Genomic DNA, 21,884 nt, shown 5'->3' on the forward strand with positions numbered 1-21,884 from the left:
TTTAACATCTACAGGCGGACGGACGGACATGTATAAATCGACTCAGAAAGTAATTCTATGCATATTCTCATATATCTCCATATAAAGTTTTTGCTTAATTTTCATTGTTATTTTTCTGAATTCATCCACCAAAGTTGCAAATTTTCCAAATTTAGTGTTGGCAATTCTTTTAAAAAATCCACGTCCTTGGTCTTTTGATGGTCTTACAAGAACTATTAAAAGATCAACGCTTCTGTTATTGCATAAAAACTATTCCTTACCAAAATCATTCCTTTAATAATCCTTGTCCATTGTCTTTTAATGATCCTCACTTAAACTACTCTTTAAAAATCCTCGTCCCTTGCCTTTTGATGATCCTTACAAAAAATATTATTTAAAAATTATCGTCCTTTGCCTTTGGTTAATCTTACAAAAACTATCAAAAAATCAACGCTTCCGTAATTCCTTTAAAACTATTTTATAAAATATTCACGCTTCTGATAGTACTTTGAAAATTATTTAAAAAAGACACACCAAATGCAGCCACCGAAATTGTGAATTTTCCAAACTGAGTGTCTGTCATTTGTCTGAGAGCATAAATAAACTACTAGAACACAATTTATAGTCATATAGTTCCAATATCTCGAAGAGAATCATTTTCAGCGTCGACCGATTCTAAAGCGGTTTAATAAGTATTGTTTATACCGACCAATTACATAACTTTCAAAGCCCCATTGAATTCATATTTCATAATCTAGACATAATAAATTTCGTCTCAATTTTTCGATTACAAATGAAATAACAAAATTAATATACCCTCCTCGTAGGTATTGCAATTACAGCATCTTAAGAAATTTCCCAACAGATATTCCAAAACAAAACAAAAACCTCAATGCACTCGTCTACATTGCAGAGCGATAAAAATATGTTATTTTTATATGCGGTTTCACGACATCGAAATACCATTTCATTCATATTAAATCATAAGATTTGAATATTCTTTTCTCAAATCGTGCTTGCATTTCGAATAAAACACATCAAGACTAAGACTCAATTCAATAATAAACAATAAAAAGAAGAAGAAAAGAAATAAAACGGTCGCGATAATGATTTATGAGTCATCGTATGAATGTGGCGGTCGTCCATTTATACCCGATTTAAAACGAGGATATTGGTCTAAGGCCAGTGATTTTCTCTATGCTGGCCTTAGCATTGGATTTCGTTTAGATGTCTTTGCCCTAACATGGATTGCCAAGGTGGAAACGGGAGGTAAACAAAATGTATAATGTGATTGTGAATGGTGAGATGTGAAAGTGACAAATCGATATTCCGATAATAACAAACTTATTTTCAAACTTAATTCTTTGTTCTATACAGATGTGTAATAAAGTGGGGTGTGATTCTTGTCAATCAATAATAATTATATTTATTTCTAATGAAATTTAACTTAAAAGTTATGAAATTAAAAAAAAAACAAAATACATCTAAATATACACCGTTTGTATCCGTTGAAGTTGTGTATGTGAGTCTGAAAATTATACTGATAACAAATGCAAGAGTGCAGGCCTGAGCCGCCCTGGCGATAAGGATTAGGGGCGTAAATGTGAAAATGTGTTTGTCGCTAAAAATTAAAATTCAAACTAAAATGATGTTCACTAAAAAATCAGAAGAACCAATTAACAGAAATTATATAGCTATTACATTTTGTATATAACACAATGTGACCTAATCAAAATAATAGGAGTTTTAAGTTAATACGTCCAACACGAAATTACAAAAAAAAAAAAACAGTAAGGAACGTAGTAAAGTCAGACGGGGCCGACTATATGGTACCCTTCACCACTATGGGTATATTAAACAGGACTATTAACATTTAATTGGATGAAATAAAATATGTGATATTTATCTAAATGTGAATCTACCTAGATCTATCCATAAAGTATGTAAATCGGCTTCAAACAAATATAATAGGTCATCCGTTAGGCTATTTCTGTACTTCTAGAAAACGCAACTACGTAGTTCTATGCTCAATTTTGTAAGTTGTGCAAAATTTGATGTCAATCTGACTAACATGAGGAGTTTGATGCCCAATTTACTTGAAATCGGTCGAAAATATATATGGAAGCTCTATCCAAATATTAAGCGATTTCAAACAAACTTGTCACAGGTTAGGTTATACTAATTTCAGAACGTTTTGTTCCAATTAGCATATTGGTTCCTTGGTGCGTCAATTACTTAAAATAAATCTATAATAAAAGGGAGCTATATCTAAATCTGGACCGATTTTCACGAAACAAGGCAGATATCACTCTTGGCTCAATTCAGTACGTTATGGCAAATTTCGTGCAAATCGAAAGATATATAGCGACTTTGGTGTACCATTTACATGAAATCGGACGAAACTATATATGGGAGCTATATAGAAATCTAGACCGATTTTCTCGAAACTTGGCAGACATCACTCTAGGCTCAATTCAATACGTTATGCCAAATTTCGTGCAAATCGAAGGATATATAGGGACTTTGGTGCACGATTTATATGAAATCGGACGAAATTATATATGGGAGCTATATTTAAATCCGGACCGATTTTCTCGAAACATGGCAGACATCACTCTAGGCTTAATTCAGTACGATATGCCAAATTTCGTGCAAATAGAAAGATATATAGGGGCTTTGGGGCACCATTTACATTAAATCGGACGAAACTATATATGGGAGCTATATCTAAATCTGGACCGATTTTCACGAAACTTGGCAGACATAATTCTAGACTCAATTCAGTACGTTATGCCAAATTTGGTGCAAATTGAAAGATATATAAGGACTTTGGTGCACCATTTATATAAATCTGGACCGATTTTCACGAAACTTGGCAGACATCATTCTAGACCTAAATGATTAGGCTGTACCAAATTTCGTGCAAATCGAAAGATATATAGGGACCGTTTACATTAAATCGGTTATATATATGAGAGCTATATCTAAATCTGAACCGATAGGGTTCGTCCTTGGGCCGAATAAGTGACATGTGCCAAATTTCATCCAATTCGGATCATAAATGCGACCTGTACTTTATTTACAATTTAACATGGACAGACAGACGGACGGACATGCATAAATCGACTTAGAAAGTGATTCTATGCATATTCTCAAAAGGAACCATGTGTCTATCTCGTTTCCTTTTGCCTGCAAACATATGCACAAAGACATAATACCCTGTACCACAGAGTGGCGAAGGGTATAAAACAACATTGCTATGAGTTATTTTATTATTTGGACTTTTGTATATGTTAACTAAAGAAGAATAGCATAACGCCACTTATGAATAAATAAAGAAGATCTGAAATCTTATACATACATCAATTTAGTTGAAGTTTTTTTAGCCATACTTTCATGATGCATTGAAAACAATAACAAATAAAATCGTCGTTAATTGCCATCTTGTAAATTTTGAATTTCGGAAAACAATAACAATTTTGCTGATCTCTGCACAATTTGTGCCCTTGAAATATTTCCATATCATGTACCGTTTTGGAAAAAATCGGAATTTTCAAAAATATGCTAGAATTTCAATTTTCGAATTTCGAAAAAATTGGGCTATGTAAAAACATCGACTAAAATTGTCTAATACATGTTTTTATGCTCTCCAAGAACTCAGATTGCTAAATAGCAGTATTCTCAGGGGAAAATTCTGCTAAAACTTTCAAGATACCGGTTCCTTCACATGAATACTATGCCAATACAAGAACCTATTTTGAAAATTCGGTGAAAAAATTTTGCTAAACAAAAAAAAAAAAATGCCGAGATCTGTACGTGTCGGCTACATCAAAACATATCTATATGGAACAATATCCGCAAAACTGTTTCGTCCTCCAATATCCCAGAATGCCACCGTACATTAACTACAATGGGAAAGGCTAAATCCTTAAAAATACTGACGACGTGGCGATACGTGAGGGTAATATAAAAATATGGACCTATATTGGTAATTATACCCTACAAAACTATGTTGTCAGGGTATTATAGATTTGTGCAGCTCGAGTTTGTAACGCCGCGAAATATTCACCTTTAAGTATACTGATCGTCATATCTCGACTAGCTGAGTCGATATAGACATGTGTGTCCGTCTGCCTTTATAATTTGTAAAAACGATACAGACCACAGTTTTGGACAATTTTCACGAAATTTTACATGTAGGATTGGTACTGGCAAATGTTAAACGGTTAATATTTAGGGGATGAAATGGATCAAATACTTAATCATTGTCGTTTTTTTCTGGTCGCTCCAGAGACCGCAATTATGGTCCGAACATCTCAAAATTTTACATGGAGAAGGGGATCGGGTCGAAAAATAAGCATGCCTGTTTTTATACAGATCGGTCAATATTTTGCGGATCAAATAGACCCTGACTTTTGTGTGAAAAATAACAACATTTGTATTCTATGGCATATTTATTTACCCCTGAAGGACATAGACCCGAGAAGAGGATTGGTTGACCTTTAAATTGATAATAATTATATTGTCGTATTTACTCTGAATCGGGTGTTAAACTTAAATATTTACAGGTGCTTACGTATTAATGTATTATTTAGTAATCCATTAACACACAGGAGGGCGAAAATATAGCGCTGATCGCTTTGAAATGTTCCATGAGGTATGGTCAAGGATAACGCCTGATCAGATAATAATTTTGGGATGAATTAAACAGAAAACTTATTTTTTTGTGTTTCTTCGAGTCGATCTATAGGCCGCAATTGAAAGCCGAACATCACGACACAAGCCACGGTGAAGGGTATCTGAACAAGTAATTAGAAGGGCTGTACTGAATATTAGTAATATTTCGGTCCCTCTAGTCGGTGAAGAGAGTGCAACTATCACGAAATATTGCCCAGGCTCGGAATAAAAATGCGCAGAAAGTTAGAGTTCCGTGGTAGTTGTGTAGGGTATCGTATGGTCGGCCCGTCCGAATATATTGCTCCGCTCACTGTTTCTTAATATATTAGGTTGGGGAAAAGAAATCCATCATTTTTATATGAACTACAGGACTTTAATTAAAATTTCCCAACCAAGCTCCGGCAGTTTCACTGGTTTTATGGTCGATTCACAAAATTTACCGAATTTTCTCTTTGTTCACTTCCATGTTTAACATCCTGTAACTCGCACATGAATGCACCGAACAAAAGGAAATATATTTTTTTACTGTGAAATGCCACCCTTCGATAATTGACGAGAAATCTATCAGTACAAATATCTGCCGAAAAAATGGATTTCTTTTAAGTTTTGTTGAAATCGGCTCAGATATATCTCCCATATATATTTATATTCTTCACCACACTGTGCTACAAGGTATTATGTCTTTGTGCATATGTTTGTAACAGGCAAAAGGAAACGAGATAGACACATGGTTCCTTTTGAGAATATGCATAGAATCACTTTTTAAGTCGATTTATGCATGTCCGCCCGTCTGTCTGTCCATGTAAAATTGTAAACAAAGTACAGGTCGCATTTATTATCCGAATTGGATGAAATTTGGCATACGTCACTTATTTGGCACAAGGACGAACCCTATTGAAATTGGGAAAAATCGGTTCAGATTTAGATATAGTTCCCATATATATTTTCGTCCGATTTAAGGTAAATGGTGCACCAATGTCCCTATATATCTTTCGATTTGCACGAAATTTGGCACAGCGTACTAAATTACGAAATTGCACGAAATTTGGTTTAGCGTACTGAATAAAGCATAGAATGGTGTGTGTTAATTTTCGTGAAAATCGGTTCCGATTTAGATATAGCTTCCATATATATTTTCGTCCGATTTAAGGAAAATGGTGTACAAAAGTCCCTAAATATCTTTCGATTTGCACGAAATTTGGCACAGCATAATGAATTGGGTCTACAATGATGTGTATTAAGTTTCCTGAAAATCGGTTAAGATGTACATATAGCTCCCATATATATTTTCGTCCGATTTTATATATAGTTTCGTCAAATTTTAAGTAAAATCTGCACCAAAGACCCAAATTTATATAGTTTATGTAACCTAGCATGTAGAAAATTTTCTTGAATCGGTTCAAATTTGGATAGAGCAACCATACGTATTTTCTCCCGATTTTAACTAAATGATGCACCAAGAACTCAAAATATGTCCGATATTCTGTGACAAGTTTCGATGAAATCGGCTTAGATTTCGATATAGCTTTTATACAAACTTTCGTCCGATTTGAAGTAAATGGCGCAACAAACTCCACATGTTTATCAGATATGTATCCAAATAATCAATGGGAATCCGATTGATATATGCTTTAAATTGATTTACATAATTTTGTCCCATTGAAAAGAATCAACTCTATATCTGACCAAATGAGAAATTTAGTATAGGTTGCAGAAAAACATGTTTATGGGTCCAATTTTATTTTACTGGTCCTTCAAAAATGCGATGTCTGTTAAGATTCATCTTTTGAATATACCCAAAGTGGTGAATGGTATCATATAGTCGGCCCCGTCCGGCTTTACTACTTTCGTTACTGTTTTTGTCTGATTTTATGCAAATGGTGCACCAAAGACCCAAAGTTAGGCCGATTGCCACAAAATTTTACTAAAATTTTGGACCAAATAATAAACGTTTCTCCCATTGAGATACATTTTTTGGACGGCGCATTAAATGATCCTCCAAATATGCTATGTCTGTTCTATACATATTTTATGTACCCAAAGTGGTGAAGGTATCATATAGTCAACCCCGTCCGACTTTTAAACTTTCCTTACTGTTTTATATGATGACGTTTAGTTTTCACAACATCATTCATTTCTAATTTTTTGTCATTTGTTTTCCAGTCAGCGGTTTTCTACCAGCATATTTGGTCAGTCTAGCATCGTATGTCGTGCCATTGCTGGTGGTCAAATCATTTTTGGGTCAATTTTCAAGTAGTGGATTTATATCAGCCTTACGATTGTGTCCATTGTTTAAAGGTAACAACTAAACTAGATTTTTTCCCTTAAAAACTAAAATTGTTTTATTTTTTATTTAGGCATTGGTTATGTTTCCTTGTTCCTGAACGCATGTGTCCTGATCTATTACAGTGTATTTGGCATAATACCCTTAGTCTACTTGTTTACATCATTCAAAACGATATTACCATGGAGCTGTGAGGGTATACGCAAATGGACGCAAGAGGATGTTCTTGTAAGTTGTGGTATGGAAAATGAGAATAGGGAAAATGTTACTAGTTAATCAACTGATTTTGTTTTGCTTATGATTTCTTGATTAGCTCTGTCCAAATGTTGAAGACGATCATTGTGAAGGAGGCTGCTATCGCTCTGTGGCATCATCGTTGTACTTTTAGTAAGTTCTCAAAATCCGAAATAATGTTTATCGTGAAGTTTTTATGAGAACCCTTTCTTTTCCCCAGCAACCTTTTTGGTAAATACCATTTCCTGGGTTTGGATATTCACATGTCCTGGCATTTGGCCCTAAGTGTTCTACTATTGTGGACCATAATTGCAATGGTGTTTTATAGATTATCTTCCACGGAAAAGGTATATTTTCTACATGAATAATATCAGAGGAATTTAAAAGTACTTTCCATTATTTTCAGATTGGCCAATTTATACGGTATTCGGTACAGCACATTATATGTCTACTGATGATTTTTATCATCCGTTATAGTTTTGAGCCCGGAACCTTGGCACACTATAAACGCATTTTCCAACCAAATTGGAACGACTTCGTGTCGGAAATGTCAAAATTACCAGCATATGGTATTTCTGCCTTTGGACCAGGATGGGGTCTCTTCATTACACTGTCAAGTTTTAATAAATTTCGTACGAATATCACAAGAAGTAGTTGGATAATCGGTATTGGACAAATGTTTGTTATTTTCAGTTTGGATATGTTGGAGAAATTCATTAATTTACACTTGAAATGTAAGTATTTAACATTTACATTAAGTAAGTTGGATATAAGAGACGACGCACGGTGGTTCCGAAATCGATTTTCATGGTCATTTGGAAAATACACAACATTTTCCAAATTCTGGAGAATTATATATTAATACAAATATAATTTCTATTTCAAATGCGTATTTTAATAAAAATTGTTTCTAACAAAAATGATCAATATTGGGCCATGTTATGCGATAGACTTCTTATATAAATACACCCATTTTTCAGTATTTTGTGCACGTTTTCCAAGCGAAAATATTGTAATGTGATTTTTCAGGTTCTCATTGGGTTTCAAAAAGTATCAATATCGTTTTACGTTTTGGTATATCCTCCATATAACGACACTGATCCATTTTCGATATTTTTCAAGGTTTCATCAGTATTTTCCCACCGATGTTTGTTTTGACATAGCTCCCATATAAGAGTAGCAACCCATTGACAGTATTTTGAAGATTTTTAGGATACATTTTTCTATACAGGCTCAAGTTTTGATATGTTTCAATTTTCAATTGAGTTTTCTATTCGAAGTGGTCATAATTTGGGTATATCGGACTACTAGTGAATAAAAACCTTCTTTCCCAAAATGATTCAATATCATTCTGAAATCTAAGCACAAATGCATATCATTTGAAAAGACTTGGAGTCTTTGGTTTACCATTTACATGAAATCGAAGAAATGTATATCCAATATATGTCCAAAATGTAATAACAGATATACGAAAGATTATATTTCTGAACGATTTCAGGAAACTTAACACACATATATAGGGGTTATAATTAATTACGCTGTACCAAATTTAGGGCAAACCGAAAGATATTAAGGGACTTTGGTGCACCATTTACATTAAATCGGAGGAAAATATATATGAGATCTATTTTCTGTAAGGCCGATTTTCAAAAACGTAACACACATCTAATTCATTACGCTGGATTTATATCAACCTGCAAATAGCGAAAATATATAGAAGCTATATCCTAAATCTTAATTGTTTTTTCAACAATTTTCGGTTTTAATTCACCAATTCCAAAAATCGGACGAAAATATATAAGGGAGCTATATCCGATTGAACCGATTTCAACAAAACTTAACACACGCTTTTCTAGACTCAATTCAATACGCTTTGCCACAACTATGGGATTTATATCTAAATCTGAACCGATTTCAACAAAACTTATAACACGTCATTCTTGACTCAATTTTATATGCTATGCCAATTTTCGTGTAATCAAAACAAACATAGGCTGGTTGGTGCACCATTTACATAAAATCGGACGAACTTACATATGGGGGCTATATTTAAATCTGAACCGAATTCAAAAAGACTTAATATACCTCAATCTACTCTCAATTCAATACGCTTCAATCAGAAAAATAATCGGAGTTGTAAGAATATACATGGGAGGTATATATAAATTTGAACCCATTTCCACCATACTTAACACATGTCAAGTCTGTTGGGAGACATATGTAGAATATACCCAAAGTGGTGAAGGTTATTATATAGTCGGCCCAGTCAGACTTTACTGCTTTCCTTACTGGTTGTACTTGTTATAAAATATATAAGGGGCTATATCATTAACATCTAAATAATCGACTTTTATCTATAGGTTCACATATTTTTGCAGGTCAAATAAATGAGCTGCATCTTTGTATCCAATTATGCTGGCCGGCTGCACAGTTGTCGTCGATCAGGGCGTAGCAGAGCTCGTCCGGACATGCATAAATCTTTTCAGAAAGTCAGTGGAATTTTCCTCTTTCACGAAAGGTGCTCTATCTCTTTTCTATTTGAATTTACACACTTTTTGCACAAAAAAATTTGTATCACAGTGTGGTTTGCCCAGATTGAAGCTGTTAGCAGATGACGTGAAACTCTGTTTCTTCTCTGTATGTTTACCAGTTGTTTTATTTCTCATGAAAGAATAGCTTTGCTTTTCTTCCTGTTCATTGTAGTCAATTTCACCTTATACAGAAAACATTTTAAAGAATATTTTCATAATTTTATTCATAGTTCATTTTTTCAAATTGTAGATGTACCTCGCTTAGAATAAAAGTAAAAAATCCTTATAATCATAAGAAATCGACTATTTTTCAAAAAAATGTAAACTATTCATTAAAATCAAAATTATTTTCAAAATTCAAAATTATTATAAACTCTGTTCATTGTTCGTAGGTTTACCAGTTGTGTTATTTTTCTCTCTCTCCTCTTGAAAGAATAGCATTTCTGTTAGTTCTTGCAACCGTTGGACTAATTTTTTTTTACCGACTCTCCATTCACTCGATTGTGTGGTTAATTTTGCTTTCCATTGTTTCGTTATTTTAGACACTGTTACAGACCTCTGCATTATGTAATAAAATTCGCTTATGTATTTTCGAAATTATTTCGATAAAAACATAAAACCGAAATAGAAAAAATTAAAACGAAAAAAGTTTATGTACCATAGAAAACTGGCCACAACCACCTACACAAGTTTCGAGAAAATCGGTCAATGTTTAGATATAGCTCTCTCTCTCTATATTTTCCTCTCTTTAATTTTTGACAAAAACTAATGTCCCTATATATCCTTCGATTTGCACGAAATTTGGCATAGCGTACTGAATTGAGCCTAGGATGATGTCTGCCAAGTTTAATGAAAATTTGCAATTTGGATAATAGCTCTCTATATACTCTCTCTCTCTCTCTCTCCATTCATGAATGGGTACCAAAGTTATATATCCATCGTTTCTCTAATTTGAACTGTTAAAGTGATGTCATGTAATAAAATGTAATAAAATTCGCATAGGTATTTTCGAAATTATTTCAATATAAACATAAAACCAAAATAGAAAAATGAAAACGACAAAAAGTTTATGTAAAATATAAAACCGGCCACCACCACCTACACACTCCAAAGTTGACAAGGAACCAGTACTTAATGTTTTATTAATTGTATTCATTAAATGCAGATATCAACGGATGACCTTTGTATATTTGTTTGAAGTCGATTTGCATACTTTTGTCCTATTGTAACAAACGAATGACATATTTATGAATAGATCTATGTAGCTTCATATTTAGATAAATATCAAATATTTCTCTCTATATATTAAATTGTAAAATATTTCTATCCACGCATTCTTAAAATACAATTTTTAACCCCTTGATTTATTTCTTTGTAGCTTCAACCGAAGACCATTACTTTCGACAACAGACACAATTTGGATCATTTTTCTTAACCAGCGGTAGTTCATTGGCAGCCTTGGAGTGGCCAAACGTTTGGTGTATATTGTTCTACGGTATGTTATTTTTAGCTACTGTAGTTTTAATGGTAAGCAAGCAATAATTACTGTAGATAATTTCGTTTTACAAAATATTTACAATTTCAGGTAATACAACTCCATTCGATATTGACAAGTGTTTTCGACGAATTTGTCTTTTTGCGTGAACAAAAATTGTGTTGCACCCTTTACGTTATAGCGGCAATGGCTATATTGTCGCTTTATTTTTCATCATTGGTATGTATATAACGAATTCAACAGCATTTTCCCACTAAAATTGGCATTCCGGAATATTTCCATTTTCTACATAGTCCCTAATAAAGGTCCCGCCCATTTTCGTCTATAAAGATTCCCTTAAACTCGCCCACAAAACTTCCTTCAGTTGGTTTATGAATACTTCCTTCATTTCATTTATAAAGACTCTCTTCAGTTCGTCTATAAAGACTCCCTTCAGTTTGTCTATAAAGACTAACTTCAGATTGTCTATAAATACTTCCTTTAGATTGTTATTGCAAAATAGTCCGGCGTAATCCCAGTTTGTGGGTTTTATAAAAACATCCATTTATTTTTGGGTAATATATGGCATTGTCCACTGGGATGATTTTAGTTTCGCATCTCGCCACTCATCTTCATCAGTTGTATAACTTTTTTTGTTAGTGATATTCTCCCCCGAAGCAATTTACAGCTTCTTTAAAAAATCTCATTTATAGCTAAAATCACTTGTAACAAATCGAAATATTTAGCGAACCAAAGAGTTTAATTTAAGGAAAATTTCATTGGCCCTTACTTCCTGGTTAAGAAGGCATTTGTAAACAAATGCATACATTTTTTTTATAAAAACAACAAAATGGGATTACGCCCTGCTAAAATTAAGAACCCATTTACTTGTTAAAATATTCGTTTTATATAATATTTTAATACATAACTTATTCCATAGAGTGGCTATGAGTCAAGTGTAAATTTAATGCTGGAGACATTTATTAGTCAATCACTGATAAATCTTCTTCTAATACTCTTGGTAACCTGGATCTATGGACGTGAACGTTTTCAACGTGATATCTATTTTATGACTAGTAAACGTTTCGATACATTTGATGTTTATGTGCTAAGATTTTTTGCACCACTGTGTATTTTGGTGGTAATGGTACGTTTAACAATACTCGAATATTATCTTCAGAGAATTTTTACATTATAATCATATGAATTTTTTTTTTGAGGTCGTCGTATCATTTTTAGTTCTCTTCAATTATGTCTTTAGCAGTCAATCGACAAATTGTTTTGATATTTTCATGAAATTGTTGCCATGGTGCGCTATTCCCGGCTCCGTTATTTACACCCTGTACAGGTCACAGGGTACGCTGAAAGAACGTCTGTTGAAATGTTGCCGCCCGAATGATTGGTATCCCGTTGAAGCTGAAGATCGTTTACGTTACGAAGAAACTGTAAATAGTTCGAATATGTCGCATCCATTAACCGATCTAAAGTGGGATGATGATGTGTTTGATGATCAGAACATTGAGGAGAATTCGTAATGTAAATTAAGTGAATATGGACTAATTAATTGTTAAATTATATTAAATAAAGACTGACAATAATTGTATAATTTAATTTTATTTGCATATTTCCACAGTGTGTGAAATGAAAATAATAACAAGGAACAATTTGTTAAAAATTTGTTTTTTTATACCCTTCACTACACTGAGGTACAGGGTATTATGTTTTTGTACATATGTTTCTAACAGGCAAAAATAACAGAGATAGACCCATGGTTCCTTTTGAGAATATGCATAGAATCACTTTCTAAGTCGATTTATGCATGTCCGTCCGTCTGTCTGTCCATGTTAAATTGTAAACAAAGTACAGGTCGCATTTATGATCCGAATTGGATGAAATTTGGCACAGCTCATTTGTTTGAACTCTATTGAAATTGGGAAAAATCGGTGCAGATTTATATATAGCTCCCAATATTTTTTTCGTCCGATTTAAGATAAATGGTGCACCAAAGCCCCTAAATATCTTTCGATTCGCACGAAATTTGGCACAACGTTCTAAATTAAGCCTAGATATAGCTCCCACATATAGCTTCGCCCGATTTTTGGTAAATAGACCACTAAAGTCCTTGGAATCTTTTGACTTGCACGAAATTTGGCACAGCGTAATGAATAAGGTCTAGAATGATGTGTGCCAAGTTTCGTGAAAATCGGTTCAGATTTAGATATAGCTATATATCTTCGTCCGATTTAAGATTAATTGTGTACCAAAGTCCCTATATATCTTTCGATTTGCACGAAATTTGTCACAGCGTACTAAATTAAGTATAGAACGATGTGTGCAAAGTTTCGTGGAAATCGGTTCAGATTTGGATATAGCTCCAATATATAGCTTCGCCCGATTTTAGGTAAATAGTCCACTAAAGTCCTTGGAAATCTTTTGATGTGCACGAAATTTGGCACAGAGTTATGAATAAGATCGGGAATGATGTCTGCCAAGTTTCGTGAAAATCGGTTCAGATTTAGATATAGCTCCCATATGTATATTCATCCGATTTAAGGTAATTGGTGCACCAAAGACCCTATATATCTTTCGATTTGCACGAATTTTGGTATAGGGTACTGAGTTAAGTCTAGAATGATGTTGCTAAGGTTCGTCAAAAGATCCATAGCTAGGCCGATTGACACAACGTACTGATGTTATATAAATTAGTTCAGTTCAGATATAGATTTATAACAAAACGCATCGTCTGTTAGGATACATATGTAAAATATACCCAAAGTGGTGAAGAGTATCATATAGTCGGCCCAGTCCGACTTTCGGCACTTTTTTTTTAGAGCTCTATATCTCAGTACTTATTCAACTTCCTTACTGTCCTTGACACTTAATTTTTTTTTTTTTTTTTTTTTTTGTAAAAAAATCGACAAATACTGACAAGAAACCAGTTATGAAATATATTCATAAAATGCAGAAATCTAGACATTGGACATTTCTATTTCACTATTCGCATAATAACGAATTATTTATTTATTATTATTATGATTATTATTATTATTTTTTTTTGGTGTATTCATTATTTCTAAAATTGTTTGGAATCCTTATATCGAAACATGGATCTACACTACATCTTGTCTTCTCTGAAGATTTTTATGCCAATTACTTAGTTTTCTTGAAAAAAGTCAAAGAGGACCTTTAACTGCATTGGAATTTTTATGAATATCACCAAAAAACCCACAAATTAGGATTATAGCAGAATGTTCACCTATATAGAAAAAAAGGAATCGAGAATCACTTTCCTATTCGCCGTTCATGTATTTTTGTGAACAGAGTACAGAGTACATTTATGATCCGAAGTAGATTAAATTTGGTACAGTCATTTATTAGGCCCAAGTACGAATCCTATCAAAATTAAAGAAAATCGGTTCAGATTTAGATATAGCTCCCATATACATTTTCGTCCGATTTTATGTCCATGGGCCAAAAAAACTCCCAATGTGGGTCCAATTGTATGTGAAGTTTCGTTGAAATCGGTTCATATTTAAATATACCTCCCATACATATTTTCATCCGATTTTGTATAAATGTTGCACCAAACTCCCACTGTTTTTTTCCGCAATTTTATATAGCTTATTGAATTGAGCCTAGAATGCTGTGTGTCAAGTTTTGTTGAAATCAGTTCTGATTTAGATTTAACTTCTATTTATATTTTCGCCCGATTTATGTAAACTTAGTCTAGAATATTTTGTGTTAAGTTTTGTTGAATTCCGTTCACATTTGGGATTAGATATAGCTTCCATATATATTTTCATCCGATTTCAACTGAATGGTGTACCAAATAACTAAAATGTGTACAATTGGGATGAATCTGTACATAATGTACCAAATTGAACCTAGAATAACGTGAAATATTTCGCCTGATTCATGCAAAGTGTGATCTGAAGACTGTATTGCAGCATACCAAATAGTGGACAGCTGGTATACCAAAGAAACCAAGTCTGCCCGATTGACATCCAATTTTTCATAGATTTCCGAATGCGTATTGGTTGATTTTAATTGATTCAAATAATAATGTGTATTTTTTTTTTTTTTTTTTTGATACCATTTCAATGATCCTTAAATGGTGCTATGACTGTTCAATCATTCTTGTATGTCTCAATGTAGTGGAGAGTATTATATAGTCGGCCCCTACCGACTTTTGAATTTTCTTATCTTACATTTTCTAAGAAGAAATACAAAATATTGAAAATTATCGGCAAAAAATGATTACAGCCACTTCGGTTGAAAATGCGGTTACCAGTACAGAGTAGCCAGTATTTTTCCGGATCTTAATAAATGCTCCCAATGACTATGTATTCTACACAATGAAATTTCCAAATCTAAACTGGAAATTTGTTGTCTCTATTTTTGAAAAAAATCTCAGTTTGGAGACCGTTGGACCTTCTGATCGCTCGTGATGTTATTGCAATGTTAAAGTATATAACTACAGGTTAGATTAGGTTACGTGGCTAAATATCGACATAGCTTTTCTGTCATATCAACACTTTGGTCTTAGGCTTTCGAATGACTGATGCTATAAGTCATCGTAAACTGTCTACCCTCCACCTTTGTTAGAAATCAAAAATCATTTCGGGCCTTCCTTAAGATATTGCTGTAAGTCGAAGATCTACATATCTTGTAATTAAATGTTGCATGAAATGCTGGTTCTGTCCAAGTACGACACATATTGGTTTTGGCCTAATTGACATAAGTTCAAATAAACATAATACATAGACAAAATACCTCTATTTTTACCTTTTTTTCTAGTCACCAAACAGAACACAGTTATGATCGAAAAACATCACAAAACTTTCCAATGAAAAGGAAATCTGACCATCCAGTAAAGAGATTTTAACGAAGATTGGTCAAAATATAATTTAGAATGATTTTATAAGTTAAAACACGGCCGTGTATATATTGGTGATGTCAGAAAATTGGTCTAACTTAGACTTTTTTAAATTGTGATCAACTTGGTGAGATTTGACCAGATGCGGTACAAATTATTGCAGAAGAACTCTATAGGTATATGTGTATTAAATTTATCATTCCGTTTGCAACGCCTCGAAATATTCACCGGAGACACCATAAAGTATATAAATTCTTGATCAGAATAAAATTCTATGTCGATTTACGCGTGTCCGTCTGTTGAAATCACGATAGAGATCGCAATATTTTAGATAGAGCTCTGATATTTTGGACAGACATTGCTTGTACTTCTAGGATGTTTTGTATTGTAAATGGGTTATAGCTCCACATTTTGGTGTAGCCACCATTAACGGTACCACCCAATACTTCGTATTTTGGGGATTTTTGACTCGTTTTTCAACCGAATTGACTCTGGGTAGCCCCCATATAACGGTTCCCCCGGTATTTAGGGCATTTTGGAGGAATTTTGAACACGTTTTTCACCCGAATTGGTTGTAATTTGTATTCTTATTTGCCTGCGAAATTTCTGTACCCATTTTGGTATATTCCCATAAAACTCTGCCCCCTAATAAGTAATAATTTTTCTCACGTATTTTTCGGTATGTTCAAGATCCTATCATAAGATGTGTTTCTCCCAGGTGCCTCAATAATTTTTCATATAAAATTTCATGTGAAAATCTTAACAACTCTTGAAGATATAGCCGATCTATTGTGTTAGCATCAAGTGTTGGCAAGAGTGCTTCCAAACTTTTGCGTTTTTCTCGAAACAGAGGTTTTGCGTAGGGGCGCGCACGTCAGCTCAAGAATTCGGTTCCAAATTTTAACAAGTTATTCTGTACATGCATATCTATCGTATGAACTAAGATAAATGCAATCGGTAAAAATCTTCATTATTTTCTAACTTGGTTTGTGGTCGGAAATATTGAATTTTCCAAAAATCAAATCTTGTTAATTTTTGTGCGATGTTCATAATCGTAGAGCCAGGCATGTATCTTTCTAATGCCGTTGAAATTTTTGGATTCGGTGATCGGAATTAATGTCCGCCATCAAAAAGAAGGACTTTTCTTTAATTACAAAAAAAAAACAACTACAAAACAACAATAAAAATGTTGACAATTTATTTTTCGCATCCTTTAAGGCACCAGATGTGGACAAATCAAATTGATCAGTATTCGCTTGATAATGGATTAACAATATTGACCTTTAGCAGGGCAGGTACCAAGTGGAGTGGACCTATATTCCTCATTTCGAACTTGATTTAAGTTGAAGAAATAGTTCAGAAACGGATTTGGCCCAACGATACCAATGTTTCGATGAGGCGATTTGTGCCATAGCAAAGTGTGTATACCCTCATTATCCATAAGGCTGAGTATAAATTTATATATAGCGTTCATATACGATCCACTATTTGTGTTAATACTTATGAGCTATTCTATGAGTACTAAGAGAACTGGCTACGATAATTTCTTTACTGGTTAATTTTTATTTTCTGTACTTTTATAGTCGTATCCCGACAATAACATGGATTGCAATTTTTCAAATATTTAAATGTTTCCACCGCTATGAAAAAAATAATTTTAGCAAAAAAAGTTTTTGATCACTTTTATTCGAGTTTGGTATAACCAATCGTCCTGAGTGTCCATTTAGAAATCCCTTTATCGCCCTCAGACATATTCTTCTGTAAAATATTATATTAAATTTCCAACACAGAGTGTACGACCTAATTATAATGTAAATAACGTCGCGTTAATTAGAATTTCTCAGCTTTCTACCGAAATTGGACAAAAACCAAAACAAACCCGATTTGATTAATTAAAATCAAAGATAAGATGCAATGAAAACAAATTAAAAATTTCAATACCATAACGAACACAGAAAATCACGGTCAAAGTGATATACATTTGCATCCTGATAATGCAGGCGATAATGGTGATCATCATTGTCACGACGATGACGATAATGATGATTTCCAAGTATGTACGATTTGGTCTGACAGTCGTTGTATCTGTACTCGTAATACAAGTGCCTGTCATAACATCTATTCCAACAGCTGATAATAATAATTATATTGCCGCTAAGCCGTTGATTTTATTTTGTCAGTAAATTTCTTTCTGTTTAGGAAATCTGCTCATCAGTTGCTCGCCAGAGCTCCGACTAATTGTCACTGCGGAATAAAAATTATTATTATTATTAATTTGTTATATACAGAAAATGACAAAAAACAAACAAACACAATAAACGAAACTTTGAAACACGGATTAGAACCGTAAAACAATGACATCAATTAAGAGAATATTTAATTTTATTTAAATGTGAATACACAAACGTTGTGAAATATTGTTCGGAAGTGCGGAACATTTGTAATTTTATATTACTCGCTTATATCAATTACATGATTTTGTGTGAGTTTTTCGTGCAAAAACTAAATAGTGAGAACAAATAATAAACATCATGGTCTATGAATCATCATATGAAAGTGGGCGGCAGCCCTTCTTGCCCGATACCAAACGCGGCAATTGGTTGAGTCCTCAGGATTTTATATATGCCGGCATTAGTTTGGTATTTCGAATTGATATTATTTCAATGTCATTATTTGCATCATTTGATACTGGAGGTAAGTTATATTGGTAGCTCTGACATATGTTATAAATTGAAAAAATTAGCTTGACAATGTATTTTGCGGATGAATGCTCTTATAGAGTATAGTAAAAATCCAGTTGACCAAATTTGTGTGCCCGAAAGAATACGTCTATATTTCTGTTTAATGTCACAAAAGATTTTTCTGATAAGTCTTCAGTCGACTTCATTCAACATGGAATGAATGATGGGAAATTGCAATGTAATGAAAAACGGCTAAATGGCATAAAACAATGTCTTCAAAGTTTATATTGTAACTAGGTTTACGATTTTTCGTTAAGGCGATATGAAACCAGTAAGGAAAGCAGTAAAGTCGGACCACTATGGGTATATTAAACAAATGAATTCTAAAAGACGTCGCATTTTTGAAGGACCATTGGATGAATTAAATTATGTGATCTTTATCTAAATGTGAACCGACTTAGATCAATCCATAAACATGTCAATCGTTTGTCACAATGGGACAAAATTGTGTAAATCGATTTCCAGCAAATATCAATGGGACATCCGTTGGGCTATGCCTGTATTTCTACAATACGCAACTACGTTATTCTATGCTCAATTTTGTACATTATGCAAAATTGCATGTCAATTTGACACAAACATGAGGAGTTTGGAGCACCATTTACTTAAAATCGGACGAACATATATATGGAAGCCATATCTAAATATAAATCGATTTCAACCAAACTTGACACAAGTTAGTTTAGACTAATTACGGTACGTTTTGTTCCTATCCTAATATATATGGAAGCTATATCTAAATCTGAACCGATTTTCACGATACTCAGCACATATCATTCTAGACTTAATTAAGAACACTGTGCCAAATTTCGCCCAAATCGAAAGATATACAGGGACTTAGGTACACCAATTACCTTAAATCGGACGAAAATATCTAAATGTGAACCGATTTTCAGGAAACATATCACACATCATTTTAGACTTAATTCAATACGTTGTGCCAAATTTGGGGCTTTGGTGCGCCATTTACATATTATCGGACGAAAATATATATATGAGTTACATCTAAATCTGAACCGATTTTCATGAAACAATTCATTACGCTATGCTAAATTTCGTGCAAATCGAAAGAAACGTTGGGGCTTTGGTACACCATTTACATAAATAAAATCGGACGAAAATATATATGGGAGCTATATGTAAATCAGAACCGATTTTCACGAAACTTGACAGAAATGACTCCAGAGCCAATTCAGTGCGCTGTGCAAATTTTCGTGCAAATCGAAAGATGTACAGGGACTTTGGTACACCATTTCTATTAAATCGGACGAAAATATATATGGGACCTATATCTAAATCTGAACCGATTTTTCCCAATTTCAATGGGGTTCGTCCGTGGGCCAAATAGATGAGCTGTGCCAAATTTCATCCAATTCAGATCATAAATGCGACCTGTACTTTGTTTACAATTTAACATCAACAGACGGACGGACATGTATAAAATCGACTCAGAAAGTGATTATATGCATATTCTCAAAAGAAACTATGGGTCTATCCCGTTACCTTTTGCATGTTGCAATGACATAATACGCTGTACCACAGTGTGGTGAAGGGCCATAACAGTATCAAACAAGAACAAATAATGAAATTTAATTGGAATTTAAAAAAAAATGGCCGGTTTACTCTCATGCTGGACAAGTGGACGAGTATATCACAAATAAGATATTTGAATGTGTGTATAAGTTATATAACTTATAAGTTATGCTCATTTCATAACGTGGGTCTGATTTCTATAACATTAAGGTGTAATTCCTCTAAAATTCTAATCCTGATGGAAGAAAAACTGCAGGAATACTCCTTCGTATTATGTTTTTAATACCACGTTGTAGCAAACGTTTCGGATGGGCCAAACTTCATGAGAAATTCCTATTAAAGGGTTATTTTTTATTTCTGGAATCTTTTTGCGCCAGAATAAAATACCGAGTGTCAAGCGATCTGTTAAATGCACTGGTGGTCAAATTAAAAGTTTCTCATATGTAAATGTGTACAAATAGTTTTTAATACAATGCGTTGCAAAACACATATAAAACACATACACATTTCAAAAAATGAGTTATTATTTTTGACTTTTAAATTTTATTGTACAATGGCATAGAACGAAAATTGTTTAATATTATTAATTAATAAATATACGATTCCACCTCTTTCTCATTTTTATACCCTCCACCATAGTATGGAGGGTATATTAACAATAGAACGCCGAAGGCGGTAATTTCGTCCGTTTGTTTTAATCACTGTAGTGTCTAAACGAATTGATATAGATCGCCAACAATTTTGCATAGAGTCTTTTGTCTGCAGGCAGGTCATGTTCGAAGATTGGCTATAAAGGTCCACGTTAAGGCATAGCTCCCATATAAGAGTACCCCCGATTTTCGGTCCTTTGGGGTTCTTGATCGCGTTTTTCAACCGAATACGCGGAAATTTGGTACGTTAGTTTGGGGTTCTTGAGCGCGCTTTTTGACAAATTCGCTGAAAATTGGTACAATGGGTTCTTATTGGATATTAAATATATCCACTAAAAATTATAAATATCGGTCCACTTTACAACGGAAATTGTACCTTTAACTATTAAAGATAAACGAAAATCAGCTAACAACTGCATTACCATTGATATTGATTGTAAGAGTCCCCATAGTATTTATCCAGATTATTTTGTTCTACGTATATACGAATTTTACGTAAGAATTAAATCAGTAGTTATTAATCGACTTATTATTCATATAATACTTAATACTTATAGCCGTTTTACAATGTCATGGTGTGAACAAAACAGCCTCAATTTGTTCCATACTTTTAATTAATTATCACAACTTGTAATTTTATTATTACTTTTCATTAACAGTAAATACTTTAATTTAATTAAACGATTTCAGGGCAGAATGGAACTGGGTTTAATTTTGCTACCAAGAAAAAAATACAATTGAATGTCAGTAAAAATATTGAAATCAGAATTTCTGTTTAAAGTTATGATATTTTATTTCTATATTCAAATATTATATTCCATTAATCAAATATCTTAAAATTACATTTCTTAATTGAAGATATTAAAAAAAAAACTGGGAACTTCATAAATTGTCGAAATTTAATT

At 33.3% G+C, this 21,884-nt stretch overlaps 2 protein-coding genes across 2 annotated transcripts in view; both read left to right on the forward strand.

Moving 5' to 3' along the window:
• The first annotated feature begins 1,081 nt into the window (after positions 1-1,081).
• Positions 1,082-12,714, forward strand: LOC133338390 (sodium-dependent proline transporter-like). Its single transcript, XM_061546563.1, has 10 exons — positions 1,082-1,248; positions 6,820-6,954; positions 7,014-7,204; positions 7,254-7,327; positions 7,395-7,521; positions 7,581-7,908; positions 11,084-11,232; positions 11,291-11,419; positions 12,120-12,330; positions 12,362-12,714. The coding sequence occupies exons 1-10, from the start codon at positions 1,086-1,088 to the stop codon at positions 12,712-12,714; spliced, it is 1,860 nt and encodes a 619-aa protein (XP_061402547.1). The 5' UTR covers positions 1,082-1,085.
• A 5,864-nt stretch (positions 12,715-18,578) lies between these two features.
• The window catches only part of LOC133338391 (sodium- and chloride-dependent neutral and basic amino acid transporter B(0+)-like), a 49,770-nt gene continuing 46,464 nt past the window's right edge, over positions 18,579-21,884 (forward strand). Inside the window, exon 1 of the mRNA XM_061546564.1 lies at positions 18,579-18,749. Within this exon, the coding sequence (XP_061402548.1) occupies positions 18,587-18,749 (163 nt within the window). The 5' untranslated portion in view covers positions 18,579-18,586. The remainder of the gene's footprint in view (positions 18,750-21,884) is intronic.

Source organism: Musca vetustissima, unplaced genomic scaffold (genome assembly GCF_032173495.1).
Source record: "Musca vetustissima isolate MV318-11 ecotype Yass unplaced genomic scaffold, APGP_CSIRO_Mvet_v1 utg24387, whole genome shotgun sequence".
Classification (NCBI taxonomy): domain Eukaryota; kingdom Metazoa; phylum Arthropoda; class Insecta; order Diptera; family Muscidae; genus Musca; species Musca vetustissima.

Excerpts from the sequence above, each read along its gene's own strand:
- LOC133338390 (XM_061546563.1), top strand. The coding sequence starts at position 1,086 with ATGATTTATGAGTCATCGTATGAATGTGGCGGTCGTCCATTTATACCC. Across the intron at positions 7,522-7,580 it reads GATTATCTTCCACGGAAAAG|ATTGGCCAATTTATACGGTA; the intron begins GTATATTTTCTA and ends CATTATTTTCAG. Across the intron at positions 11,420-12,119 it reads CGCTTTATTTTTCATCATTG|AGTGGCTATGAGTCAAGTGT; the intron begins GTATGTATATAA and ends CTTATTCCATAG.